Source organism: Sycon ciliatum, chromosome 9 (assembly GCF_964019385.1).
Source record: "Sycon ciliatum chromosome 9, ocSycCili1.1, whole genome shotgun sequence".
In the NCBI taxonomy this organism is placed as follows: Eukaryota; Metazoa; Porifera; class Calcarea; order Leucosolenida; family Sycettidae; genus Sycon; species Sycon ciliatum.
The window spans coordinates 9,821,091-9,848,779 of record NC_088651.1 but is presented as its reverse complement, the minus strand read 5'-3'; the positions used below and the strand labels follow the sequence as shown (position 1 = coordinate 9,848,779).

At 49.2% G+C, this 27,689-nt stretch overlaps 1 protein-coding gene across 1 annotated transcript in view; it reads right to left on the bottom strand.

Annotated features, from left to right (window-relative positions):
• Positions 1-3,878: 3,878 nt before the first annotated feature.
• Positions 3,879-27,689, bottom strand: part of LOC135824613 (myosin-11-like) — a 42,873-nt gene continuing 19,062 nt past the window's right edge. The window contains 18 exon segments of the mRNA XM_065337346.1: positions 3,879-5,539; positions 8,100-8,153; positions 8,540-8,648; positions 9,183-9,307; positions 10,281-10,364; positions 15,885-16,097; positions 16,358-16,486; positions 17,520-17,774; positions 19,335-19,462; positions 21,061-21,178; positions 21,740-21,907; positions 22,715-22,882; positions 23,178-23,330; positions 23,908-24,012; positions 24,348-24,554; positions 25,140-25,352; positions 26,393-26,537; positions 26,745-26,893. Of these exon segments, the coding sequence (XP_065193418.1) occupies positions 5,339-5,539; positions 8,100-8,153; positions 8,540-8,648; positions 9,183-9,307; positions 10,281-10,364; positions 15,885-16,097; positions 16,358-16,486; positions 17,520-17,774; positions 19,335-19,462; positions 21,061-21,178; positions 21,740-21,907; positions 22,715-22,882; positions 23,178-23,330; positions 23,908-24,012; positions 24,348-24,554; positions 25,140-25,352; positions 26,393-26,537; positions 26,745-26,893 (2,724 nt within the window). The 3' untranslated portion in view covers positions 3,879-5,338.

Sequence of the window (27,689 nt, the reverse complement as noted above, 5' to 3'; positions counted from 1 at the left end):
CATTACTTGATTGCAACATCTTCAGAACATAGTAGTAGAGCTTTGGATCAAGTTTAGACAGTTTCTACCGAAGCCAACTACCAAAATAGAACTTTGAAGTCGCCCACATACTAAATGCCATACATGTAGCTGAGCATGTGTATTGAGTGTACATGTATGCTCTAGTGTTTTTCACAACTTTCTCCAACATGAAGCCAATACTGATGTGGATTTTTTTGACTGCTTTGTCCAAAACACAGTGCTGAAGCAATGCACATTGGGCACTTTCTACTGGTAATGCAATTATTATATTCTACAGTGTTTGCTGCCAACATAGCAACCAATACTGCTATACTAAATGCGTAGTCCATTGGGTACGGTCCAATGGCTTTTCACTTCGCATCTAGCCACTGTTCTTCGTGCATTACTTGAATGCTTAGTCTCCATGGTAATGAAGCTAAGAGCCACACTGGAGAAGTTTCTACTGAAGCTAACTACCAAAAATATAAAATTTCCAAGATGCTACTATTACATAAAGTAGCTGTGTGCAATGCCACTCTGTTGAACACAGTAAGCAAAATTGAGTCACTAAAACCCTATTTGCCAGATATAAGCTGTTGAGACTGATAGCAGCTGAGCTGTATGATCTGATATGGATGGCGGTTCCACACTGACTAGCACATGTACATGTGCACAGGCAGAAGAACATACAAGTAATACACCTAACGTTACTTCGAAGTCCATCATGTAAATACAAGCGTATATACAAGCATCACTCCTGTTCTCCACAACCTGCAGTCCTGGGCCACTCCAGCTGGTCAGAGTGCAATAATTTCTGCAGCAGGCTTGACTTGGAAAGCTAATCACAACTGCCATGGTTGCAACATGAGTATTACCAGCGCTTTTACAGCGCTACTTGTATTATATTATTGTCAATCCATTGTGGTGCATGGCACTCGTTTTCAACAACCGAGTTTATTTCATTAGTTGCATATCCAACGCCAATAGAAAAAAGAAGGGGCGGGGCAAATTACCACGGTTCAACACTAGTCATATTGAACGGCGTTATGCCATGCCAGGCGCGCACACAAAACGCCCGCGCGAGTGCGCATGCATATACACACCCGGGTAACACACATTCGTGCGACTCTACATAGCCTATGTCATAGGAGTGAGTGCACACACATATACATGTAGATTGCCTAATTTTGCATACGTAATAAAATTGTGTAAGTATACACACATGTGCGTGCACATATAGATAGACTCAGCGGCATACGCATTAGTGTGTGCCGATAGGGCCACATGCCAATTATCGGATTAGTCCGTGAAAGTTGCACGGCACGACAAACTTTCGAACAGTCTAAAGATATGACACAATGAATGTGGAATACCCACCAGTGTGTAAGACCATTTCATACCTATTTCGCAGCGTTTGTGATTTTCGGAACGTCCCTGTTGATATTTGATGTCCTCACTTGGTTGATGACACAGTCACAAATTATCAAATTCACCTCCAATGCCATCCAATCTGCGTTCCGCGATACATGTACAGTGAACGGTGTTGAGGAAAGCCATACAGCAATAAACCAGTCGAGACTCCCAAGCAGAGGATACAATTCAACAGCGTATTGAAGTACGAATTGTTGTAAACAATTTTCAAGACACAATTACAAAATTTGAAGTGCGTCTTGAAACGTGTTTGAAGTGCTTCGATGTATTTACCTTCGATCTCCCTGAATCGATCCATCCACAGCTACCCGACGAATTTACCAGTCAGTGCGGGAGATGATCGAGCAAGTTATATTTGAAGGTCGCGAGATGTCAGTGGCACTGGCAGGAAATCTACACAAGCGTATTCTGAAATAATTTTCGACTCAGGCGTGATTCAAGAGCGGACTTTGATTTCTCCCTTCTTATAGTACGAGCACCAGTCGACATTGCATTCTTGGAAAATCTTCTGCGAGTGCTGCCTTCCCCTTTCATAGAAAGAACGAGTGAAGAGGGACACTAGCACAGTAGCAGCAGGTTCTAGCTAGGTCGCCAGAATTGCAGAAAAGCGAGAAGACGTTTCCAATTCCAAATTCCTACAACGATTGATCGCACAAAAATCATCGCTACCGAAAAATTTACTGAAAATCTACACTTTTCAAACGATGCGCGCGCAGAGGGTGTGAGCCACCTTAACATGTTCGCACGCTTCGCGTGCTCAGCACGTGGTGGTGGCTACACGATTCGAACGCTTCGCGTGCTCAGTGCTTCTGTGGCTGCTTCCGCTAGCTACACGATTCGCACGCTTCGCGTGCTCAGTGCTTCTGCGGCCGCTAGCTACACTGTGCTACACTGTTCGCACGCTTCGCGTGCTCAGGGGAGTCAGGGCCTAGGGCAGCGCTGCTCCGCAGCGCTTCAGCGTGACACAAAAACACACGTCACAGGTGCCTCTTCTTTATAAGGAGCGTGACACACACACACACACACAGACACACGTCACAGGTGCCTCTCTTTTATAAGTAAAGTTCAAGATACATAGCAGACACGATCAGTACGAGTAGCAGCCGCGCGCAGAAGCACTGAGCACGCGAAGCGTGCGAATCATGTAGCCACCTAGCCATAGGTAGCACCAAGAGTCCATAACCCAAGAGTATTCTTGGGTTATGGACTCTTGGTACTAGTATGCAACTGTGATTATGGGTGCATGCGTGGCGCGCTGCCTTCATTACGTAACTTGCCTTCATCACGCTCTGGAAGCATGCATTCAAACTCTCAATTTCTCGCACGAGCCCATCCGTTTTTGCTCGATTCGTTCCAGTACCTACACAATCTCTGAATTCTGGCGCGTGAACTCCAGTTCCGTACGAAAGTTCATTTCAAACTAGAGGGAAAGTGCGGTGTTTGATTTTCCGCAGTGCGCGGCCTGCAGCTGAATGATGTAATGAAGGCAGCGCGCCGCGCGGTTGGCCCATAGAAAAGAGATCACAGTTGCATACTCTTGGAGTCCTGGGTTATGGACTCTTGCCAAGTCTTGGTAGCACTCCTAGCAGCCGCACAAGCGCTGCGGACCACGTGAACCGTTCTCTGCAAATAAAAACATCTGCAACAAAAGGATACAAAAGATCTGCACTGACTGCACTCTGCATGAAGAGCGCATCGCACTTTTGTTCGTAAGTTTATGAATTTTTTGAGCCGCTTCATCCGCCACCACCATGTACCAGGTGATGGACAACCCTGACCAGCCTCCCGAAGGCGTAACAGACGTCCCTCCTTCTCCTTCCAACGATGAAGAACCTCCCTCACCAGGACTTCAGCGGTCTGGCCACCACCACGTGCTGAGCACGTGTGCTGTTCATGTACTTGCTTCACCCGCATGCCACATTCGGCCAGGCAACGCTGGCGGGGGTGCTGCTAGTTATGTAACAAAATGCACATGACTAAAATGTTAGAATGCAGGATGAAAATATTGCACATCACTCATCACTACTACACTGTCTCTGCAGTCTAGTAGTATAGTAGTAGCGCCATCCGTCAGCTCGGTGCTAAACCTTGACGCTGCCCTGAACTGAAGGTGCAGGGGATAACCTTGTCATACTCTATAGGAATGGGTGGGTGGGAACTCACGCTGGGAAACCCTTCCGTGCCAAATAGCACGTGTAAAGGTATAATAATAATTATTAATTATAGTTGTTGCAAATTCAGCACGGGGGGGGGGGGGATTATCCTTCCTCACACGTAACGTTATGTGCATAGCATAATACACATGATATACAAGGTCACACACACACGTACGCACACACACACACGCACGCACACGTGTGCTTGCAGCTTGCACACATCATGTCCAGTGACAACTGTCATTCTCAAAAACACAAGCTGAAACACATACTCACAGCAGTCACAGGTCACCAAGGGCCTTAGATTTACAACAACAACAACAACAAAAAACTGATACAAATGTACGGAAGAAGAACAGGTAAAAGCGCGACACAACAAGCACTTGAAATAGCACATCCTATAGGTCCTCTCACTCACAACTAGCCAACAACAGCACTGAAATTCAGGAAAACCTACTTTACACGGTAACCACGGCAGTAAAACAAAATAAGAAAAAAGTTTTGATCTACATGGAGCGTTGGGGCTGCCCGCGACAACGTCACAAGTGAACTCAGAGGCATTGTCACTCTTCTGCTGCTCACACTTTACATGGCTCCGTCTGCGATCGGGACACAAGAAAACAAATAATTATCACCAAAGAAAAGGTACAACCAGGAGAGAGCAGGAACAAGAAAACACTGCAGCAAATATTCTGTAAAAACGAAAAAGAGGAAGGGAAAGGAATTTTAAAAAACAGATAAAAAGCTAAAGCGGGCAAGGGCAGTGCAGGGTAGAATACTTTTGCCAGGTGTGCGGGTACGCGAGTGTGCATAGCTGTGAGAACATGCAGTCTGCTACAGCACAGGTTGGCAAAGGGCGCACGCATCGACCTGCTTGAACCACTGTAGTAGCACAATGAAAAACCTTTCAAAAGTTTTAGAACACTTACAGAAGCACACGCGTGCGCGCGCACAAACACACACACACACGCTGATAGAAGCAAAGAGACTGAAAACGCACCGGGGGCCGATGCTAGACATACTCAAGGCGATAAAATAAATTAAAAACAGCTGGCAAGCGCAAAAAAAACAAAAAAAAACAAGAACTGCAGAAGTAAAGAAGTACAGAAAAGAGTCCTAGTGTCAAAATGAGACGACAGGATGAAGGAAAGCTGAAGCATTGCAACTCTCGGCGCTCATCTCAACCAACAAGCATACGGCAGGGCGTGATGAGAAATGCGAAGGGCAGACCGCTCCGCAACAGCAGTGCATGGCGGGGAGGGAGGGGGGGGGGGGTGCCGTGCCATGGTACATAGATAAGCATCATAGGACAGGACACACAGCTTGGGGAGTGGTGGTGGGGGGGGGGGGGGGGAGGAGTATTGTGATATCACGGTTGATTATGGCCCAACGTTTGTTTCTAACCGATCACCGGCCGGCACGTAGATGCTGCAAATTCTCTACTCTCAAAAATGGCGCACGCACACACACACACACACACACACACACACATGGATCCCTGCCACTGGCCATCCTTCACGACGAAGACGTAGGCATGAGTTGCACGGCACTCAGCAACCCTGCACAGAGCCCACCTTTCTCACTGACCAGCGGGCAAGCAGGCAAGCAGAGGAACTGACTCTAACCTCTCACATCACCCTCAGCATCAGGTCTACACCGATTGCACACTGCTCAGAGCAACTCACAGTACTAGCTCAGAAACCACGGGTCAAGTAGTAAAATCATTACTCGGAGCGATGTCAAGAATTCACTCAGTCGTCGCCGAGATCATCGGATTCCCCGACCTGCTCTGACTTGCGCTTCCTGGCTGAGTAGCTGCGGGGCATGCCGGTACGGACACCCCTCTGTAACTGTGTCAGCTCAGACTGCACAGAGTTGAACGTCTCGGTGGCCTCGTCGAGCTCCCGCTGCAGCTTCCGACGCGACTGCGTCAGGCGCGACGCCTCTTCCTCCTGTGAGCACGCACACATGCATACACATACACACACACACACACACACACATGCACACGCACACACACACACACACACACGCACACACACACACACACATGTCCATTGCAAACGCCAAGAACAATGCGACACAAAGTAGGTAAGTACACCAGCAAAGACGATACTAGACAAGGTGTCTACCTCAACCGACAAAGCGCTAATACTGCAACACCAGAAATTTTTCAAATAATCTCCATGGAGATAAAAGTTCAATAATACCTATGAAAAGTATGAATGCAGCAGACATCACCACGCAACATGACAATTTGTTCTAGGTTTGAAATTGTGTTTATCCAGAATCGATTTTCAAGCTACGATCATCTGTGGAAATATGGAACTAAAGACATTTTCAGTGGAGTTTTCATTTTTTGGTAACACAGGTGCAGCAAAACTATACCTAAAAAAATAATGCCACCAGGTAGTGCTATCAGTACAATACAGCCCGACCTCACTTAACCGCTCACATCTGTTTTCCGGATAAAAAATATATCCGGATAGGTGAGGGAACCGGATAACCGAACACCGGTTATGTTGGATGCATCACGTAGGCTGTAAATCTGCAGCCAGCTATTTTCTTCCGGATGGTGAGGGATGCGGATAAAAGAGGATCGGATAAGCGAGGTCTGACTGTAGTACACACCAGCACTTGCATGGGAGCAGCCAAACTAACCGATACTGAAGAATAAACGCTACTGAAACCCCGATTCTGGGGTAAGCCGAAAATGTTACACTGTGATGATATTGTACCTTTATATCCTTTAGTGCCGTTACATCCTATATCTATTGTTTCTCGTTTAGTCAATGTCACAGATGGTATCTGTGACCGGAGAAGGGGAATGGTGTGATGATATTGGAACTATATCATTTGGTGCCATTAAATATCCCTATACATATACATATACAGTAACTATAACCTTCACATCCTCATATTTACACCTGTCCATATATGACATTAGAATAGCATGCTGCATACTACTTCCCGTACTACCGGTACCTTTTCTAGTACTCACATATTGTACAACTTTACACACCAAGATAAAATAACAAGGATGACAGCCCTTCAGGGTTAGTTGTCGGTTAGCCGGACAAGAGTGGGTTGTTGGTGTGTCCTCCCCTAGGCCCTTCACATGGTGTCAGAAGTGGTGCAGTCACTGTGTGTCAGTACTGCGTACCTCCGTCGTTGCTGAAAGTTTGCGTATTTTTATTTCTAGTTTTTCGTTTTTTCGAGTTCGTGGGGCCGCAAGTGAGCTAGCCATGGATCTCGAGTCGTTGGCGTTTGCTCGCCACGAGCAGTTGAGGGACATCTGCCGGGGGCTGCATCTCCCCACCGGTGGTGCACGCTCTGATCTTGTGCGGCGGATCCTCTCCGTATCGCACAGAAGTGCGCGGATGGATCGGGAGATCGACACTGAGTTCGAGGAGGTGGCCCCGGATGATGACGAGCTCACTGGCTTACCTGATGCTGCTACCAGGTCGATGCTCCCTTCTCCACCGATGGATTTGTTTCGTCCCGCACCGTCTCCGAAACCTCGCTTGCCGAAAGTACTGTACAAGCAGAAATATTCGTCTGGAATTTAATTTCGTCTTTTTCGTCCAAGGAGCTTTGGGACTAAATTAAATGCCGGACGAATGTCAATTTGTCCAGTGTTTCAATACACTGTTATAGTCCATGGACTAAATTTTCAACCGGACGAAATCCCTTTCTTAGGAGTTGGACGAAATTATTGACCGACGAAATTTTCTGCCTGTACAGTAAGTGATAATCCTTATTTCGGCAACAGTATTGTGAGCAACAAATTAGATTACAACAGTGAGCAGTCCTTTGCAATGAACCAGTTGCAGTTTCAGGCCAATCAGGGTTCTGCTCCTACTAGTCCTAGTACTTACCATACGCATGACGCACCTGCACTGGCTTCCGCTAGCCGTCGTACTTGTACTGGGCGTACACATAGCCATACTACGGTTGCATGCTCTACTCCGGAGCCAAAAGCGGTCCACGTCCACCGTCAGCCCGTACATGTCGCTTTTGGTGAGGATCCCGTGTATGGAGACCCTAGGCCTAGTACTAGTACGCACGAACTGAGTGATCAGGCGCAGGCCAGCACTAGTCGTACACGTACACCCCCAGGTCCGCATGCCCCGCACGTGCACATCGATCCTGCTGCTGAGAACCCTGAGCCAAAGAATCGTTTTGGTTTTACAGCACGCAGCAAACCTTGACACGCAAGCAAATCACAGGCCTGGCAATTCAAACTACGCACAACATCGAAAGAGGAACAACAAACATGTTTGGCCAACTCCACGGCACGCCAGTCAGTTGAGATAATTTCAGCACTGAGACATACACATCTGTCCTACTCTCTGTACCATTGTCTTTCATTATTCTTTTCGAGCTGGGTAGGTGAACATAGTAAAATAAAATAAAATAAAACCACACACACACACACACACACACACACACACACACACACACACACACACACACACACACACACACACACACATACACACACACACTTACCGCTTCATCCAACTGACGCTTGAGTGCCTTCATTCGAAGTGACAACTTGTCATTCTGCGAGAACAGCAACAGCAGAGTGATACATGTAGTAATAAATTTGAGAGGCCGACAAAGGCTCCACTTATCTCTACAGGTCTACACCTAAACCACGTCACAAGCTGGTTGAATAGTGGAATCTGCTGATTGTGCTCCAGTCAAGAAAATCATAAGTCTAAACCCAAGTCAAAGTGAAAACGTCCGGATTCGCCAGTGAAAACAACCATACCGGTATGCAAATTTTCGGCTCAGCCACCCCTCCCCCACGAGTAAATTGTACTTCAGATGGCTGACCGTACCACACTAAAATACCTTGCGCCGCCCCTGGCCTAATAAACACCCCACAGTCCGTCACAAAGAAAGAAAAAAGCGTATTCTTAGTACTTGCACAGTACTCTACTCACGTGCTCATGAAGCTGATCGCCACGTCGACGCTCCTCCTCCACCTGACCAATCAGGTCCTTGTTCTTGCGATCCAAGCGCCGGTTAGTCTTCTGCAGGCTATGCTTTTCGCTGTGCAGGACCATAGGGAAAAAGGGGCGGGTTGACAACGTTGGACACGCGAACAGTGACTTTGTAATGTAACATTTTATAGCAAGAAGGGACCACAGATGTGTGTGTGTGGGCGGGGGGGGGGGGGGGGGCAACTTGACTCGGACAACCGGACTTCATTGAGCTCAGCACTGTAGAACTGCAGTATCCCGTGGAAGAGACTCAGACAACGAAGAAACCGGTGCACATACCGTCATGTCGCGTATCAAAGTATTCCTGTAGAAACCGATGTCAGGGCTAGGCTTCTATTCACATCCGGCTTCTATCCAAACCAGGTCTTTCTAACTTTCTATGTGTGTCAACACTAAAACAAGGCTTATGTGCCGACGATGCATCTTGAAAATCAGGCTTGTATTTAAAACAGGTTTCTATATGAGACAGGCTTTAATACAAGACAATACAGTAGTCTGAATGGTGGACAGCGCTGGCTTGCCTACAGATCATGATGGCATGCATACAGGTACACGTGAGAAATTCGGCATTGGTGACACTTACCACGATTCTACTTCTATCTGCTCCTCCAGTGTGGAGATCTTCATCTCTAGTGAGCGCACTTGACCCTTCAGACGTGAGCCACGCTCATTCTCCGCAGATTCCAATTTCGACTTGAGATCCTTGGTCTGAAAGAAGCAGAGAAAGACAAGCCACCACAAACAGGCAGAAATTCTTGGACCTGCTTCTCAACATGGCAACACTAAACAGACCAAGAATGGCCGTGAGCGTCCAAAGCATACAGCCGCTCAGGGACGTAGCTGATCTCCCTTTTAGGGGGGTGCACGGATGTGTAGGGTGGCTGGTGCATGACATTCATGGTCAACATGCGCGTGCTGCACCTGGGTTGGGAATTTCAGGGGGTGCATGTGTCTCCCCCCGTGCCCCATGCGAGCTACGCGCTGCAACCATACTTCTTATTTAGATTTACATGTACGTACAAAATATCCCCATTAAGACCAGTACTCTGTACATGCTGGTGTGGCTGCTGTCCTATCCCAGGGAATTTTCTAGAACCGCCCCAACCGGTTTTCGACCGGTTGAAATTGTTGGCGACCGGTTGAAAAGTTACAAATCAGTTCCAACCGCCCGTACTTTTCTGTGGGTGAATGGAGCTGTGAATGGTCAAACGCTTTTTTCTGGACGGATACTTCCAGCGAAGCCGCGTGGGCTGGTACTAGGGTCACGAGTTTGTACGGTTTGCACCAAGAAATCTGTTAAATTGCTGTCGAGTGCCATATTTGGGTTGTATTTTGAAAAAAAATTACGGGGGGACCCCCGGACCCCCCCCCCCCCGACTCTTCATTGGACCGTAACCGGTTGGAAATTCGTCCTAGAATATACCCTGTATCCTGTATCATGTTATCCTTTCACCCATTCACGGCATAGTCCTTCCCCTGTGTGTCGCCATGTAAAGACGGTACGTGACCTCGCACTACCCCCGTGCTACGCACGATACCACGCTCTGCTGGGCATGGCCTCCCTGACTCTTCACTATATCTACACTCATCTGTCTGTAAAATAAACCACTTCCGTATGTCAGTACATGACACAACAGCTGCTGAGCACACGTATTGCCTGCACGATAGCAACGCTTAGTACCTGTCTGTCCAGAGTTGCGTTACTGTGCTTCAGCGTGGCAACCTCCTCCTTGAGTGCGCTCATCTCAACTTGGGTCGATTCAAGCTGTGTGTAACACACACACGCGCACACACACACACGCACACACACACACACACACACGCGCGCACACACACACACACACACACACACACGCACACACACAGGAATCGCTATCTGTGACATAGCTGGGGTGACCGTGGAGTACCAAAGCATCCCCGCCCATAACAAATTCCAATCACGGTACGCAGACCACTTACTGCATGCGCAACATCTGCAGCATGCACCAGGTATAGTATAACATGTTGTTTTCGGTGTAACTTTAATTTCCGTAGAGAAACCAGGCACTTAAATTTAGTTAGCATTCCGCGCACGCAGACGGCATGCAGGCAGGCATACATCATTAGCATTCCGCGCACACAGACGGCATGCAGACAGGCATACACCACACGAATAAGGCTAGGTTGTGTTGGGTAAGTACTGGTGACGAGGAACTGGTTGGTCTTTGCCGCAAGGTAGGCACGAGCCCGTGAGGCTGCGAGTGCCGCAGAAAGGCAGAAGCCCGGAGGCTGTGATTGCCGCAGGAAGGCAGAAGCCCGGAGGCTGTGATTGCCGCAATGGAAAGGCAGGACCATAAGGCCATAATGCCGCAATAGAAAGGCAGACCAGTTATGAGTGACTCGCCACCAGGTTTATTGTACTTGAAGTAGGAATGATGCAATGTAGTATTAATGGTTAGTGGTGGGATGGTGGGTCAGCAAAAGACAAAGGCAGCAGGATGCAAGTCGGGCATGAGCCAAAGCAGAGAAGACTCAAAACTGAGAATGGCAAGGAGATGTGCCACGTTGCGGACTCGGACCCGATCAAAACTGAATTAATTATTGTGATGGCGTACGCATAAATTAATGTGATGCACAGCAGGCGGTCTTGCCGGTCGCGGCAAGGCGCGCTAAACAAGTGCCGCGGCCAGAACCGTAGAGGGCGCTGTAGCGCAGCAGATACGTAGTTGCGAGATGTGCGCCTACGCTAAACTGAATTCATTACATGAATACATCATTAGCATTCCGCGCACGCAGACGGCATGCAGGCAGGCATACATCATTAGCATTCCGCGCACACAGACGGCATGCAGACAGGCATACACCACACGAATAAGGCTAGGTTGTGTTGGGTAAGTACTGGTGACGAGGAACTGGTTGGTCTTTGCCGCAAGGTAGGCACGAGCCCGTGAGGCTGCGAGTGCCGCAGAAAGGCAGAAGCCCGGAGGCTGTGATTGCCGCAGGAAGGCAGAAGCCCGGAGGCTGTGATTGCCGCAATGGAAAGGCAGGACCATAAGGCCATAATGCCGCAATAGAAAGGCAGACCAGTTATGAGTGACTCGCCATACCGCCAGTACATACCCATACACAACAGTATTGCAGTGCAGCATAGCATAGTTCATTATGAGGGAATTGTGTGAATTGAGAAACATCGGTGTCAGGGAGATGATCTTACTGAGGATAGTTTGCTGGCCAGCGTTCGGGCCGATGACGGTGGTGTCCGGATGTAGCGTAGGCATGCATCACTGCGCCACCGTCCCGCGGAGCGGATCTGGTGGTCGGGGACGCCAGCAAGGGCAGCAGTGGTAGCGGCCCCGATACGGAAGCTGTGGCCTGCATAGTCCTGCCAGTTTGCCACGCCGCTGGTGCTAAGCAGCGTGCGTACGTGGGCTGTAAAAGTGCTGCGGTTGAGGCGTTGCCCGTTGGCCAGGATGAACACAGCACTGCCTGGACGAGCAGAGGCGGTTGCAGTGAGGTAGGTGAGCATGGCTCTCACAGCGCAGTATGGCGGCACCGCTGGCCCGATCAGCACCGTCGTACCTTCCCCGGACGGGTCTGTCTTCGAGCGTGGTAGGTGCACATGGAGCATCCCTGACTCGAATGTCAAACAGCCGCGCGTGGTAGGTGCTTCTAGCAGTTCACCGCATCTGAAGAAACCAAAGAACACAGCAAGCATAGCGGCATGCAGGCAGCGCTTGTCGTGAGGGCACATGGTTGGAGCAGCTAGGCAGGTGTCAACCAGACTGCAGAGAATAGGAAACGTGATTGGCAGCCTGGGGCGGACAGCGGCTACTCCATGGCAACGGCAAATACCGCGTACCACTTGCTTGAGGAAGTGCGCGCCCTCGGTCGGGTCGACATAACCGAGCTCCAGGTGCAGGTTCTTGATAGCACTGAGGTAAACCTTAATAGTCACTGGTCTGACCGACTGGGTTAGGGAGGCAGCAAAACTACTCAGCATTAGGTCTGAAGCGGGAAACGGGGACCATCTTTGAAGTTGGCAGAACTTGAGATACTTAGATTCGCCGGCGGAATACGTTCGTCTGGTGTTGTCGGATAGAGCGTGAGCAGCATATCGTGCTGCTAATTCGTCCGCGGCAGTTAGAATGACTGGAACAGGTCGGCTGTCGCCCGAGCTCCCGGAACCGCCTCGCGAAACACCTGCATGTTAAAACGAGACAGAGCATCAGCGGCTTTGTTAGTGCATCCTGGAATATGCTTTGCTGACAGAATGAAGCCAAAGTTAGCGCACATGAAGAACAGCCGTCGTATCAGGTCCATGACTGGGGGGGAGCGGCTACAACCATTGGACAGGCATGTCACTACGGCTTCGTTATCACAGTACACGAGTATGCGGAGCTTGCGCCATTCAAGGCCCCAGGAGGAGCAAGCTGCGGCAATGGCGAACATCTCCTTCCACTCGATGGAGTAGTCGGCTTGTTCCGGCAACCACTGTCCCTGGATCCAGCGATGGCCATAACATGCGCCCCAGCCGATCGAACCGCTGGCATCAGTAAACAATTGGATGTCGGGAGACGGGGTCCAATTTGGCATATGAAAGAAGGACTTTCCGTTCCATTGCGAGAGGAGGCGTTGCCACCACTTCAGGTCTTCCAGGGCCTCGACTGAGAGTTTGATCTTATAGTGTGGCTGACTGTAGCGGTGACAAATATCCCAGAGTCGGCGCATGAATGTCCGACCAGGTATAATTACCCGAGCTGCGAAGGAGAGTTTTCCCAATAGTGAGTCGAGTTCGCGTTGGGTCATGTCGCCACGGTTGACATACTGGTCGAGCAAGGTGCGGAGATCTTGCAACTTGGTGTCTGGTAGCCGGGCCTCCAGTCTGCCACAGTCCAGCTCGATGCCCAGGAACGACAGCACTTGAGCTGGACCTTCCACTTTGTCAGGTGCCAAGGGGACTTGGACATAGTTAAAACAGCGAAGCAGGATTGAAGCACGTTGGTTCGCCACCAGCTCCGATGGAGAAATGCAAAGGAAATCATCTAGATAATGGAGCAGGTCAGTAATAGAAAACTCATAGCGAGCAATCCATTCAAGGCAGTCGGCAATAGAGTTAAAATTGGCAGGGCTGGAGCGTAAGCCAAAGGGGAGCACAGTGTCGAAATAATATTGGTTTTGCCAGTGAATACCTAGCAGAGGCCAGTCTTCCTGCCGCACAGGTACAATGCGGAAAGCACTCCGAATGTCAAGTTTGAAAAGATAAGCAGAACGACCGTACTGCATAATGGCATCGATCGCGTGATCAATAGTGATGTAATGCAAGCTGAAATCTTCACGTGAAATTCCATCGTTAACACTTTGACCCTCTGGGCTAGAGAGATGGTGGATTAAACGGAAGCGGCCGTTCTTTTTCGGAACGCAGCCAACACCGGAGCAATGAAAAAAAGGAAAAAGCGAGGAGGAAAAAGGACCTAGCAGTTCAAAGCGGGAGCAACATTCTTGCAGGTATTTGGTAATAAAATCGGGATGCATCCTCGCAGAAGGTAAGTTAGGGGAGAACATGCTGCTTTGGCGTGGGCCATTGAAGCCGATGTCAAAACCATACGTAAGGCCATGAAGTACATATTTAACAAAAGCTTGATCGGGGTGTGCACGCAGTAAGGAACGGAGGCGATTAACGTGAATAGGTGTGCGGCAAGTGTGAAAGAATGTAGGGTGTGTCCGGAGAATGCTACTATCGAGATGCAGTTCATTAAGCTTTGTTCTGCCGCTGGTTGCCAGTGGAGAAGCGACGCGGGCAGGAGGGGCGGGCATGTGCGCCCTCACATTGGGAGCAGACGTGGGCAAATTTACAGTCGGTGTTGGAGCATCGACCTTGCTGGAAATTCCGGCAGATCTCTTTGCCAGACTTGGTGTAGGCAGACCGTGGTGCAAACTGCTGGTTTGGTACTCGGGAGGCACGAAAAGGGCACTGGCTACCCGATGGAGGGTGAGTGATCCGGCATGTGCTACACTGCGGGCGTGAGCGGCCTGTCATTTTCAGTTGCCAGAGATTGCCGTCAATGGCGTCCCAACGCTTACTGGGGTCAAGAGAGATTGCCAGACGGAACTCCCGGTCATATTCGAGCCAGGCCTCCGGATAGTATGAGGAGTTGGCCGATACAATGGTGGCCTGATATGCCATCAGTTCGGAGAAACGGCTGGGTGCGTGCGAGCATAGTACGAACATATATCTGGACCAGGCTTCTAGCCATGTAACCAGGTCGTGAACATGCCTACGAACTTTCTCGACATGCCCGCCAGAGCTGGGATCCAGCAGCTCAACAGTCCTGGACCCACTGAAATTCAACTGAATCGTGTCACGCTTTGGTGCCCCAAGAGCTTCCGGTAACAGTGTATTCAAATCAACACACTCACCTCGCAAAATCCTCTCTCTCACGTGAGACGGCACGTTCAGTGGATGAGATAGAGAGCCAGCACCCGGACCAGTTGGCGCAGCATTTCCGGTGGGTACGGCCATGGCGGGGGAAGGCTGCGAGGATCCGATGGTGGCAAGCAGTGGGGAGACCGTTTCTGCCAGGGCGGCGGTGACGGCTTTCTGGACTTCGTCAGATATAAATTGCTTGAATTGTCCGCCGTCGAGTGGTGAGGCAGCGTTACTCGGCAGCTCGGGGTCCGCAGCCGAAGAAACAGGTGGGTCGGGAACAGGGCTAGGTGCTGCGCGACGGGTTCTCTTCCTGGTGCCCGACATGACTAGGCAATGACAGTTCGGTCAGCAAAAGACAAAGGCAGCAGGATGCAAGTCGGGCATGAGCCAAAGCAGAGAAGACTCAAAACTGAGAATGGCAAGGAGATGTGCCACGTTGCGGACTCGGACCCGATCAAAACTGAATTAATTATTGTGATGGCGTACGCATAAATTAATGTGATGCACAGCAGGCGGTCTTGCCGGTCGCGGCAAGGCGCGCTAAACAAGTGCCGCGGCCAGAACCGTAGAGGGCGCTGTAGCGCAGCAGATACGTAGTTGCGAGATGTGCGCCTACGCTAAACTGAATTCATTACATGAATACATCAATAACACCTAAAAAGCACTGGAGTAGGAACTGTATGTGCAGGGAATGCTGGTCACCTAATTCTGCATTGCACCTGAAACCTGTTAGATCCGCAACACCGAAATTTGATCCTGTACAGACGAGTGCCACGCGGTGCCACCCCGTGCAAACATCGCAAGTCACACACAAGCGAGGCACATTGTACCATAAAAATGATGTAAACGGCTATCATTCTACACAGTTTCTCTACTTACCAGAGACTGTGACTTCCTGGACTTCTCCATGTACATTTCTGTGTTGGCTTGTTCTTCCTCCAAATCTTCCTCCAGTTGCACAATAGCCTGCTCTAGCTTTCTCTTCTCCTCGCTCAGCGACTGCAGGCGTGGACTGTTACCGCGTGCCTCGTCGTACAGCTCATCACGCTCTGCCTCGGCGTTACGTCGGGCTCTATCGGCCGACATCAGTTCCTGTCAGTGGCAGAGGCAGCGAGAGAGAGAGAGAGAGAGAGAGAGAGAGAGAGAGAGAGAGAGAGAGAGAGAGAGAGAGAGAGAGAGAGAGAGAGAGAGAAAGAGAGAGAGAAAAAGGAGAGATAAAAGCAAATATCAATGTCAAGTCACAACGAGAAAGTATCTGCAAAGTAGACTGTCTACACAATGTTCCCAGCACGGGATGAAGTGGAAACCAGAATACAAGAAAACAGACGGTGGACCTATCACTGGCTACTGACCTCAGTAAGGCGTGTGACATCCGGCTCTAGAACCTTGAGTTTCTTCTCGGCTTCACGGGACAGCTGCAGTGCTGCATCGCGGCCGGTACGGGACTCCTCCAGCTCGTGATAGACCTCCTTCATTTGAGCCTGTGCACACACACACACACACACACACACACACACACACATGCGCGTGCACATACACACACACACACACACACACACACACACACACACACACACACACACCAGCAACAAACATCAGCAACAGCAGCAAGAGCATCAGTATCATCAACAGCATCACAGCATCAGCAGTAACATCAGCAGCAGCACCACCACCACCATCACCAGCAGCAGCACACCACCACCACCAGCAGCAGCAACAGCACACCACCACTACCAGCAGCAACAGCAGCACACTACCACCACCACTACCAGCAACAACAGCACACCGCCACCACCACCACCACCACCACCACCACCACCAGCAACAGCAGCACACCACCACCACCACCAGCAGCAGCAGCAGCAACCTGAGCAAAGTATGCAGTAGCGTCCATAACATCACCATCATTAGTAAGAACAGCAGCAGCAGCAGCAACTGCAGTAGAGGCTATGGTGTCGGCTAACACAGACGCTCCATCCGAGAACAACCTGACATGCTCATTCCAACCAACCGGCACCACCCAGAAAGCACACGCACACATGCACACGCGCATACCCAGCCACCACCTAGCTAGGTACAAGTACACACATACTGGTAAGTCAGTTATCCGGACACCAAAGTTGACGTCACTTACGTCTGCAGGGCACTTGCACGAGTTCTAGTGGAAATTTTACTACTCTTTGTCACTTTTGTGGAAATGTGACGTCATATGCCATATCACCCGCCTTTCTCAATCGAATCGTATGCGACTCCGAGCTAAAGATAGTTCGAAGACACGAGCAATGCCCCGTCCTGGACCGCCCGGATAAACAACGTATGAATCCACCGGCGCATAGCCCGCACTGGAGGGGGGGGGGGGGGGTACGTGCACCCCCTAACAATTCCGACCTAGATTCAGCATGCACATAATGACCATGAATGACATGCACCAGCCATCCTAAACATATGCGGCCGTTCAACCCCCTAAAAGGGGGACCAGCTACGCTCCTGATAATGCTTTGTCAGGGTTCTCACCTGAAGTCGTCTAACTTGTTTGGATGCATCCTCCTTGCCCTTTTCCAACTGCAGCTTGTCATTCTCCAGTTCTCTCATCTCGCCTTCCAGCTTCTTCTTGGCGGCGACAGCAGATGATCGATTGCGACGTTCGTCCTCCAAGTCCGACTCAAGTTCACGCAGCTGCTTCTGCATTCCACGGCGCTGCTCCTCCACAACTTCATCTTTAGACGCCATCTCACGCTCCCAGTTGGTCTTGGTGGCCTGGAAGTTGACCTGAGCAATGACATGCGGAACAGACAAAGCAATAGTTAGTGAGTGTAAGTGACATTCTCTCAGACCCATCAGACTCATGATAGTGTGTGCAACCCAGAGTCAGGGGTTCTCCCCATTTTACTGCTGGATGAGCCTCACAAATCTGGGAGCTGCAAGTTCAGGGTTAGTACTTGTACAGAAACACGTGGGCGCCATTTTAGTTCACGTGACATGTGTCACACCATGCTGTGTACAGGGAATTTTGCCGTACTTCGCGTCGACTCTGGCCTGTTCAAATCCACGCAAGTGAGCCACAGTTCTCTCTAGCAGGCTGAGATTTTGCAGGTACCGAGTTCAGATGTGGGCAAAGGGATTCAGCGAAGGATTTTTTGATTTTCGCAATTCAGACCTCAAATAACACCCTCAAACTCGGTAAACGTGTCCCACCTCTAGGATCGTTTTGGCGAAATTCGCTTCGGTCAAAGTATGGAGCATCTCCTACTGAAAATTTTGAGCCATCGATTGTCAAAATCGGCTCATGTGGAGCTCACTTGTGTCGTTTTGAAGGACGCCGCGCCACGCGCGATTTGCGCTGGTTCTTTCACAAACGGAAGACACCTTCCAGTCAGAAGTGCAGACTGTGACAGTGCAGTGCGCACGGCAAGGAAAAGAAGGAGACGTGGATTTTCCATTTGTTGCACTGTGTCCTTTGCTTTTATTGTTCACTGATAACATGTTCGCAAAATCTTGAGCTAGAGAGAAGACTGACTTACAATCTGATTCATATAGGCTTCAGCGTGATGCACGTATCCAGAACATAGGAAATAATGGGAAAGGAACCGGGAACCACGAGAATAATTTTCTGGAGCGAATCCAATTATTACCATGGTTCCTTGTTCTTGAACACCGCGCTCCACATCGTCAATGTTCTGCGAGGTAAGGATTTCAGGACTACTGTCGGCTTGTTCGACCTCGGGGCGATCTGATCTACGTCCAGCTGGCCATGATACTGAGCCGAACTGGCCACTAGTTCGCTTCTTTCTCGACTCGGGATAATCAAGCCGGTCAGAGTGCGACTTTTTCCTACCCTGGATGCGACCCATGGCGCGGACTGAAAATAACTACTGAACACCTCCTTGTACAAGCACTGACATACAAGGCCGGTGGTGGATACAAACTGACAACAGGAAACCCTAACAGCACCCGCTCTGTCAAAGAAAGTCGAAGGGAAGCAGTTCGAACTAGTTCAAGCACCACCAAAAACTAAAAAATAGCACTTGCTCTTGCAGCTAGGTCAAAGACTGCACTGGCAAGTACACTTTTGGCAGTTTTGCGCAGTCGCGATCTCGCGGCCCCGCATCACGTGCGGGTATCTGATGACGTAGAGTGATTCAAGATGGCCTCCGACGTGTTTCCCGTTTTGTGATCCCAAATACCAGCCCTGAAGTTCCTTCAGTTTCAGTATAGTGCTGCAAAATGTTAATGATATGCTGCCGAACCTTTAGCTACACCCACTCGCATGCCCGTAAACGCATACACAAGCGTCGGCGGCACAGACACAGACACATCAAGGCTACTTACCTCCAGTCTGAGCTTAGCATCCTCCACACTCTGGAGCTCATCCTCTAGCTCCTCCAGTTGCATCGTCTGGTCATCAAGCTGTGCTTCCAAGTTACGCTTGGCCTTCTCCAGTTCATGAAGTAATTTACCTGCAGGTCACACCACGCACACACGCACACACGGAGTGAAGTGCTTTGAACAAGGAAGACACCAGAGTTGACCAACTCTAGAAAAGAGTCCACCCTACTGATACTAGTACTACAGTACCTTCATATGAGAACAGAGATCAGAGGAAATCGTCCACAGACAGACGAAGAGTAGAAAAGACGTAAAGGCACATGATCTCTCTCTCTCTCTCTCTCTCTCTCTCTCTCTCTCTCTCTCTCTCTCTCTCTCTCCCTCACACACACACACACACCACACCACACCACACACACATGCACGCAAACACACACACACACAAACACACACACACATGCACGCAAACACACACACACACACATGCACACACCACACCACACCACACACACATGCACACACATGCACGCAACCACACACACACACACACACACACACACACACACACACACACACACACACACACACACACACACACACACACACACACACACACACACACACACACACACACACACACACACACACACACACACACACACACACACACACACACACACACACACACACACACACACACACACACACACACACACACACACACACACACACACACACACACACACACACACACACACACACACACACACACACACACACACACACACACACACACACACACACACACACACACACACACACACACACACACACACACACACACACACACACACACACACACACACACACACACACACACACACACACACACACACACACACACACACACACACACACACACACACACACACACACACACACACACACACACACACACACACACACACACACACACACACACACACACACACACACACACACACACACACACACACACACACACACACACACACACACACACACACACACACACACACACACACACACACACACACACACACACACACACACACACACACACACACACACACACACACACACACACACACACACACACACACACACACACACACACACACACACACACACACACACACACACACACACACACACACACACACACACACACACACACACACACACACACACACACACACACACACACACACACACACACACACACACACACACACACACACACACACACACACACACACACACACACACACACACACACACACACACACACACACACACACACACACACACACACACACACACACACACACACACACACACACACACACACACACACACACACACACACACACACACACACACACACACACACACACACACACACACACACACACACACACACACACACACACACACACACACACACACACACACACACACACACACACACACACACACACACACACACACACACACACACACACACACACACACACACACACACACACACACACACACACACACACACACACACACACACACACACACACACACACACACACACACACACACACACACACACACACACACACACACACACACACACACACACACACACACAGAGGAGATGAGACTAATAATTCACTAGTTGATCATTGACCTAGCTTACCAGTGTCATCCTTGTTCTCCAGTTGATCATTGAGCTCAGCAAGCAGTGACTTGCGTGAGCGCTCAGACTCAGCCAGCTTATTGGTCAACATCTCCACGTCCTGTGTTAATGCCATGTTCTATATGCAAACAATACAGGAACAAACACGCAGCAAAAAAACATGTTCTCATTATCAGAGCTTGACATCAGCTGAATGGAGATTGGTTCAAATCTATCAAATCTATCGCATGACCATAATTATAACACGGGGCAGCTATGTAGGTTCCACCTCCACTCAACTCCTGCATCTATGGGTCACATGACGTTGGCCATGTTGGTTCCAACTCCACACAACCCCTGCATCTATGGGTCACATTATGTCGGTTCAGTTCAGTTCGCATTATAATAATATAATAATATTCGCGGGATCCGCGTTAGCATCACTTGAATGTTCAGAAACACACAAGGTATAGCCTTCGCTTCCGCAGGTCACCACTATGCCTTCAGGTTGCATTGCATCATAGAAATGATGTCAACTTGTCAACTTGAAATTCTGTCGGGACAGCACCCATAGTGGAGTTGCACACTCCTGAGGGGTTATGTACTCTTGCCAATACTAGTACACAGAATGACAGTCCAACGCACGACCAAACCAGAGCACAATCTGTCCATGACGGAGATACAAAAAACCGTCACATACCTTTGTAGCATATTCTCTGGACTCACGCAGCGCGGCGTCCCTCTGCTCACAAGTCTCTTCCGTTCTGGCCCGCTCATCCGTCAGCGTCTGGTCAAACTTGCGCTGTTTCTTCTCCAGCTCTGCGGCGCGGGCTGCCTGGGCTTCAAAGTTCACACTGAGGTCGGCAACCTGCAGAGCAATGCGTAAAGAGATAGAGAGAAGTCAGGATGAACTCATCAAGAGTATGTACCCCCGGGGGGGAGTATGTACATGTAAAGTGATGGAAAAATAAGAGTCCCTGACATGTGCATGTATCACAGAATCTGCCAAATCACAGTGTCCGGCCATGTCCGACCGTTTCCAGAAGTGGCAGGACATTGTGTCAGAGCAATTTTGAAATCTTATCGTGTTCCCTGGCACTGTACTTACAAGAACTCAACCGATACTACACCCAGGAGTTTAGAGTGGTTTCACATCTTGGTCATGTGACCAAAGTGCTTGGGTTTGACGCTGCGTCCAGTTTCAAATTTGCCGCAGTGTGACCGAGGCCTTAGTAGTATATTCAGCTGCCGAGTATTCCACCAATCGTGTTCACATAATAACTATAAGCACATTCGCTTACGATAGTTTGGCTCACTCTTCCTCTATTTATTTTATTAGGAACAAGATCAGTTTGCTTGGATATAGCAAACCTTTCATCATGCACCATGCTGCCTAGTGACCCTTGAACTTTACAGTCAGAAACCTACAGCTGCACTCACTGAAATCCAACAGAAAAGTGCAAAACTGACGCCCAGGACCAGTTCCGATTTCATCACTGCATGTGAACATGTGTACGTCCTGCAGCATTCATGCCACTCCCAGAGCGTCAATGACCGTGCAAGTAGACGGCTCCATGCACTTTAGGTCAGATTTCATCGAGCATAACTGTACAACAGCCTAACTACCAGCATGTAGCATTAGAGAACAGCCACGCAGGCATGCACCATCGCTCACTTCTTCCGTTAGTCGTTTCTTGGTCTTCTCCAGCTTGGCGTTGACGTTGGCCAGTTCGTCCTGCTGCGTCTGCAGAGACTCCATTTCTCTCTGCGACTTCTTGCGGTAGTTCTCCAGCTCCTCGTTGTCCAGGGATAGTTGGTCACGATCCCGACGTGTATCAGCAAGCTGCACATAAACACACACAGGTAGAAGTACAGAGCACCGAGCAGAGAGCATGACTTGAATGAGCACTGTTGCCAATAGCAGAGAGGTTTCGGAGTGAGCCATTGGAGAATTGCCCAAGAACCAACCCAAGAATATTGCACAGACTGAGAGCAAACAAACAAAGAGAGAGAGAGAGACGGAGAGAGAGAGAGAGAGAGAGAGAGAGAGAGAGAGAGAGAGAGAGAGGGAGAGAGAGAGAGAGAGAGACGGAGAGAGAGAGACAGCAGGCATGCCTAGGTATCCGAACTATATGTACCTGAGTGTTGGCATTGCTCAACTGCTTCTGCATCTCTTCGCGGGCATTTTGCTCCTCCTCCAGCTGATCATTGAGAGTTACTACTTCAGCCTGTGAGGCCTTTAGCTTGTGTGTGACAGCAGAGAGACTAGCTGCATCTTCCATCGTTGACTCCTGAACAATGAGAATTAAAAACAACAGCAAGGAAAGACAAGAATGCAGCACAATACCATTTTCAGCTCCGAATACATTTTTTGTCCCTCAGCTATCCCTCGGCAATACTGTTTCGAATACGGATATACAGCGTTGTTATCATACTGGCATTTGAAAGTAGGTGGCAGGTGGTGGTACTGGCCATAAACCTGTGGTTAGAATCATGCACTGGTGAAATGCTGTCGAGGACAGGTTGGAAACCGTTGCATAGCCCGAATACACAAGAAAACAACATGGGTTTAGGAGTATCATCCACGTCTGCAAAGACTTTCAAATACCAGATATCTATTAGTAGTAGGTGCACTGGCCACCAATCGTGTCCAGAGCTGTACATAGCGTGTGACTTGCGAGTCAAGGACGTGGCGTGATCCAGAAGCCAGATTTAAACCAGGCCCGAATGTACCTTGTCACAGAGTGCTCGAACTGACAAGTCAGTGAGCTCTGCATAATGCAATCAGCAAAGACACTACCCCACATGTGAGTTCCAGTGTACTTGTGCATGCTATCCCCACCCACAGCAGTTGGAAGCTAAGCTTACCCTGAGCTCATTGAGCTGGGATTCCAGCGCATGCTTGCCGCGCTCCAGGCTAGACACCTTAGACTCCAGATCCACCAAGTGAGCATTGCTACCTTCAAGGTCAGACTGAAGACAAGAACACGAGAACAAAAAAACAAAGACGTCCACATCACCTGAGGAGAGGGCATGAAAGTTTACTTGTGAAACGTTTCACAAATGTCAGTGCTGAAGAACCTGAAATTTATGGTCTCACTCTCAGAGTTAAAGACGTCTACTTGAGCAAATACCCAGCTCATTACCATGTTCATCACACAGTACACGTTGAGACAACACTCTCGGCAAACGTTTTAGCGTTAGAGATGTGCTTGAATCCTGCTTGTACATGTAGTTGTACAAATGACACTCTGGGTGTTGGTGTACTCTTGGTGACACACATCTACTAGTAACTCCCCAACGCTGACCTGAAGTTTGGTCTTTGTGGCAGTGAGCTCGTCCAGTTTCCTGTTCTTCTCACTGTTGACGTTGGACAACTCCATGTTAGCCTGTTCCAGGTTACGACGACGACGGTCGGACTCAATGCGAGCCGCCTTCTCGCTCTCCAGCTCGGACACCAGGTCACGGTTCTCATGCACCAGGCGATTCTTCTCCTTCTCCAGGTTGGAATTGGCCTAGAGTTGAACAGACAACAAACAAACATACGCACAGACAGGCACACACATAGACAGACAGACAGACAGACAGACACACACACACACACACACACACAGAGGACAGGTTAGGTAGTTCAGTTCATGTACCAGTATAGCTGTAAACCGGGAAACATTTGCGGTATGGAATCGTTTGCGATTTTCGCTATGGGTGTGGAACCGCAAAAATAAGCTGACACAAAACGTTGACTTGTAGGAAAGTAACTAAAGAAATTGACTCCAGTCGCAAACCTTTCCAGGTGCAAATCGGTGCGTGTGCTCGCAAATTACTTACTAAAACAGGCATGTTTCCCTGTTAACAGTATCAAGAATATTTCGTCTGTGTTCACCCAAAAGCCAATTTTCCTTGTGCACAGGATGTTTTCTAGGTCCGTATTGTCCACCAGAACACAGACAACAGACAACACACAGCAGTACTTACTCTACTCAGCGTGTTCATGTATACCAAGACCATGTCGTATGCTTTCACCGCAAACTCCATTTCCCACTTTGAACAATGTCTGGTAGGTACGCAATGTTCACCAAACAACAGACAACAGGACTTACTCGACTCAGCTGATCAGCCTCCTCCTGCAGACGCTGGATCTGAGAGTTGAGCTTCTCCTTGAGCTCGGACAATGCGGCATCGTGCATACGAGTGCCTTCCGTCACCTGCAGTTTCAGACTGGCTACCTCTCCTTCACGCTTGCGACGCACTTCCTCCATAGCTACCGTGCCACTCACTTGCTCCTCAAGCTCATTCCGAAGATTCTCCAGTTCCTGTGGGGGTGTAGAGTGAGCATGTGTGTGTGTGTGTTTGCGAGAGACAGGGAGACAGAGATAGAGGCAGAACGCGAAGGAAAGTTATAAAAGAAGCATCACACGAGGCATGCGACACAACCCACAACAAGGACAACTTTCCGCTACACATGACAAAAGGTAGAGGAAAGAAACTAGCCTGAGCCAGTTCAGGAAGTCATTGATGATTGTAAGTTCAGGAAGTCATTGATGATTGTCAGTTCAGGAAGTCATTGATGATTGTCAGTTCAGGAAGTCATTGATGATCGTCAATTCAGCTAGTTGCAATGAATTAACCCATTTAACGCCAAAGACGTACATATACGTCATGAAAAATAACGCCCAGGCGCTGAGGACGTATATATACGTCTTTTTCAATGCCAAATAAGGCGTGGAGAGCCTGGTTGCCATGACATGTAGCCTTAACCCTCTCAGTGCCACGGGCGACTTTAGTCGCCCAGAATGAGTATGTGTGTACAAATAAATTCGTATCTCCACTTCTACACACAGGAGAGTTACAAACGACCACTCTACGTCTTCAGGAAGACCTTGGCTATCGACTCATCACATCGTTTTGTGTCCGTGAGGATAGATATCGCCAGGGCGAAGCCTGAAGCGCTCGCGCTCGGACAAACAATTGTCGCGCGTAGAAAACATGACGTATGCGCAAACAACGAGATTTTCAGTGGCTTTCAGGCCAAATTTGTCCGAATTTCGTGTGTTGAAAGTTGACTGCACTGCGATCGATCGCGCGCGTGAGAAAGTGCAGATGCTACGAAAATGCAGAAAACGGACTTCGCTCAGTCACCCTCGCGAGGAAGACTATTTTCGCTGCATTTTCTCTTCCCAGCTGTCTGCCTGGCCATGATATCTTTCCAGAGAGCCATCGTTTGTAAAGATTCGTGGATATACAGCTGAGCTATGAAAAATTTGAGTTGGGCTCAACGCAGAAAAATTTGAATTTTTCTGACCCCCTTGGCACTGAAAGGGCTAAATGGGTGAAAGAGGAGAAGTGAACGTACCGATTCCAGCTGCTTGCTCTTCTTCTCAGCGTCTCCCCTGGCGGAACGTTCCATGTCCAAATCTTCGTTCAAGTCGGCGATCTCACCTTCTAGCTCACGACGCTTCTTTTCCAGCTGCGCCTTGGCGGCACTCTCCTCTTCAAGCCTACAGATACCCGACAAACACACACGCGTGCACATTGTAATAGAGCAGGATAAGTAATAGACAACGTGGTGAGCTGGCACGACCAGAAAAAGAAAGAAAAAAGTACCCTATTGGACATGACCGGGGTTCGACAGCTGATGATTTACGCTACAGAGAAGATTCTAATGGTGATAGATATCAAGAGCCACCACTGGTGTTAATGCTCACCGCTGGTTTGTGGAGGATAGCTCTCCTTCAAGGCGAGCAACGGTGGACTCCAGTTCTTGGATCTTCATCAGCGCTGCAAACAGCTTCTCTTGCAGCTCACGTGCTTCAGCATCCAACTTCTTCTTCTGCTTCTCCAACTCCTTGCGGTTCTACAATACGAAGAACGAGCGAAAAAGAGTAAATAAAATTCACGGTTCGCGTCAGACTCGGCTGAAGGCCAAGTTTTCCGCATCCGCCGTGGGAACACCAGCACCCGCTACGGATCAAGGTGTTTTGCGCATCCGTAGGAACACCAGCACCCGCTACGGATCAAGGTGTTTTGCGCATCGGTAGGAACACCAGCACCCGCTACGGATCAAGGCGCAGATGCAGCAGCTCCTATGATCCATAGAGAAAGAAAGGGAGAGTTACATAACTGCAGTTTTAAAGGTTTAAATAGAGACCTGCATAGTATTGCATGTGGTTGCAGTGGTTCAGTTCAGCACAATGAGAAGTCACCCGTGAGCAATACTGTAGAGGCAGAAAATTTCGTCGGTCAATAATTTCGTCCAACTCCAAAGAAAAGGAGTTCGTCCGGTTGAAAATTTCGTCCATAGATCATAAGAGTGTATAGAAACGCTGGACAAATCGATATTCGTCCTACATTTAATTTAGTCCAAAAGCTCCTTGGACGAAAAAGACGAAATTAAATTCCAGACGAATATTTCTGCTTATACAGTACTACAAATAAGCAGCATGTTGTGGGTGATTACTGCTGGGACATGCTGAGCAGATAAACACGGCACAGGGCAGTGGCCAACAAACAAAAAGACAAGCACAGAGCCAGACCCCCCCCCCCCCCTCCACACACACATACACATACACACGCAAACACATGCACACACACACACACACACACCCTCTCTCTCACTCCACACACACACACACCCTCTCTCTCACGCCCCA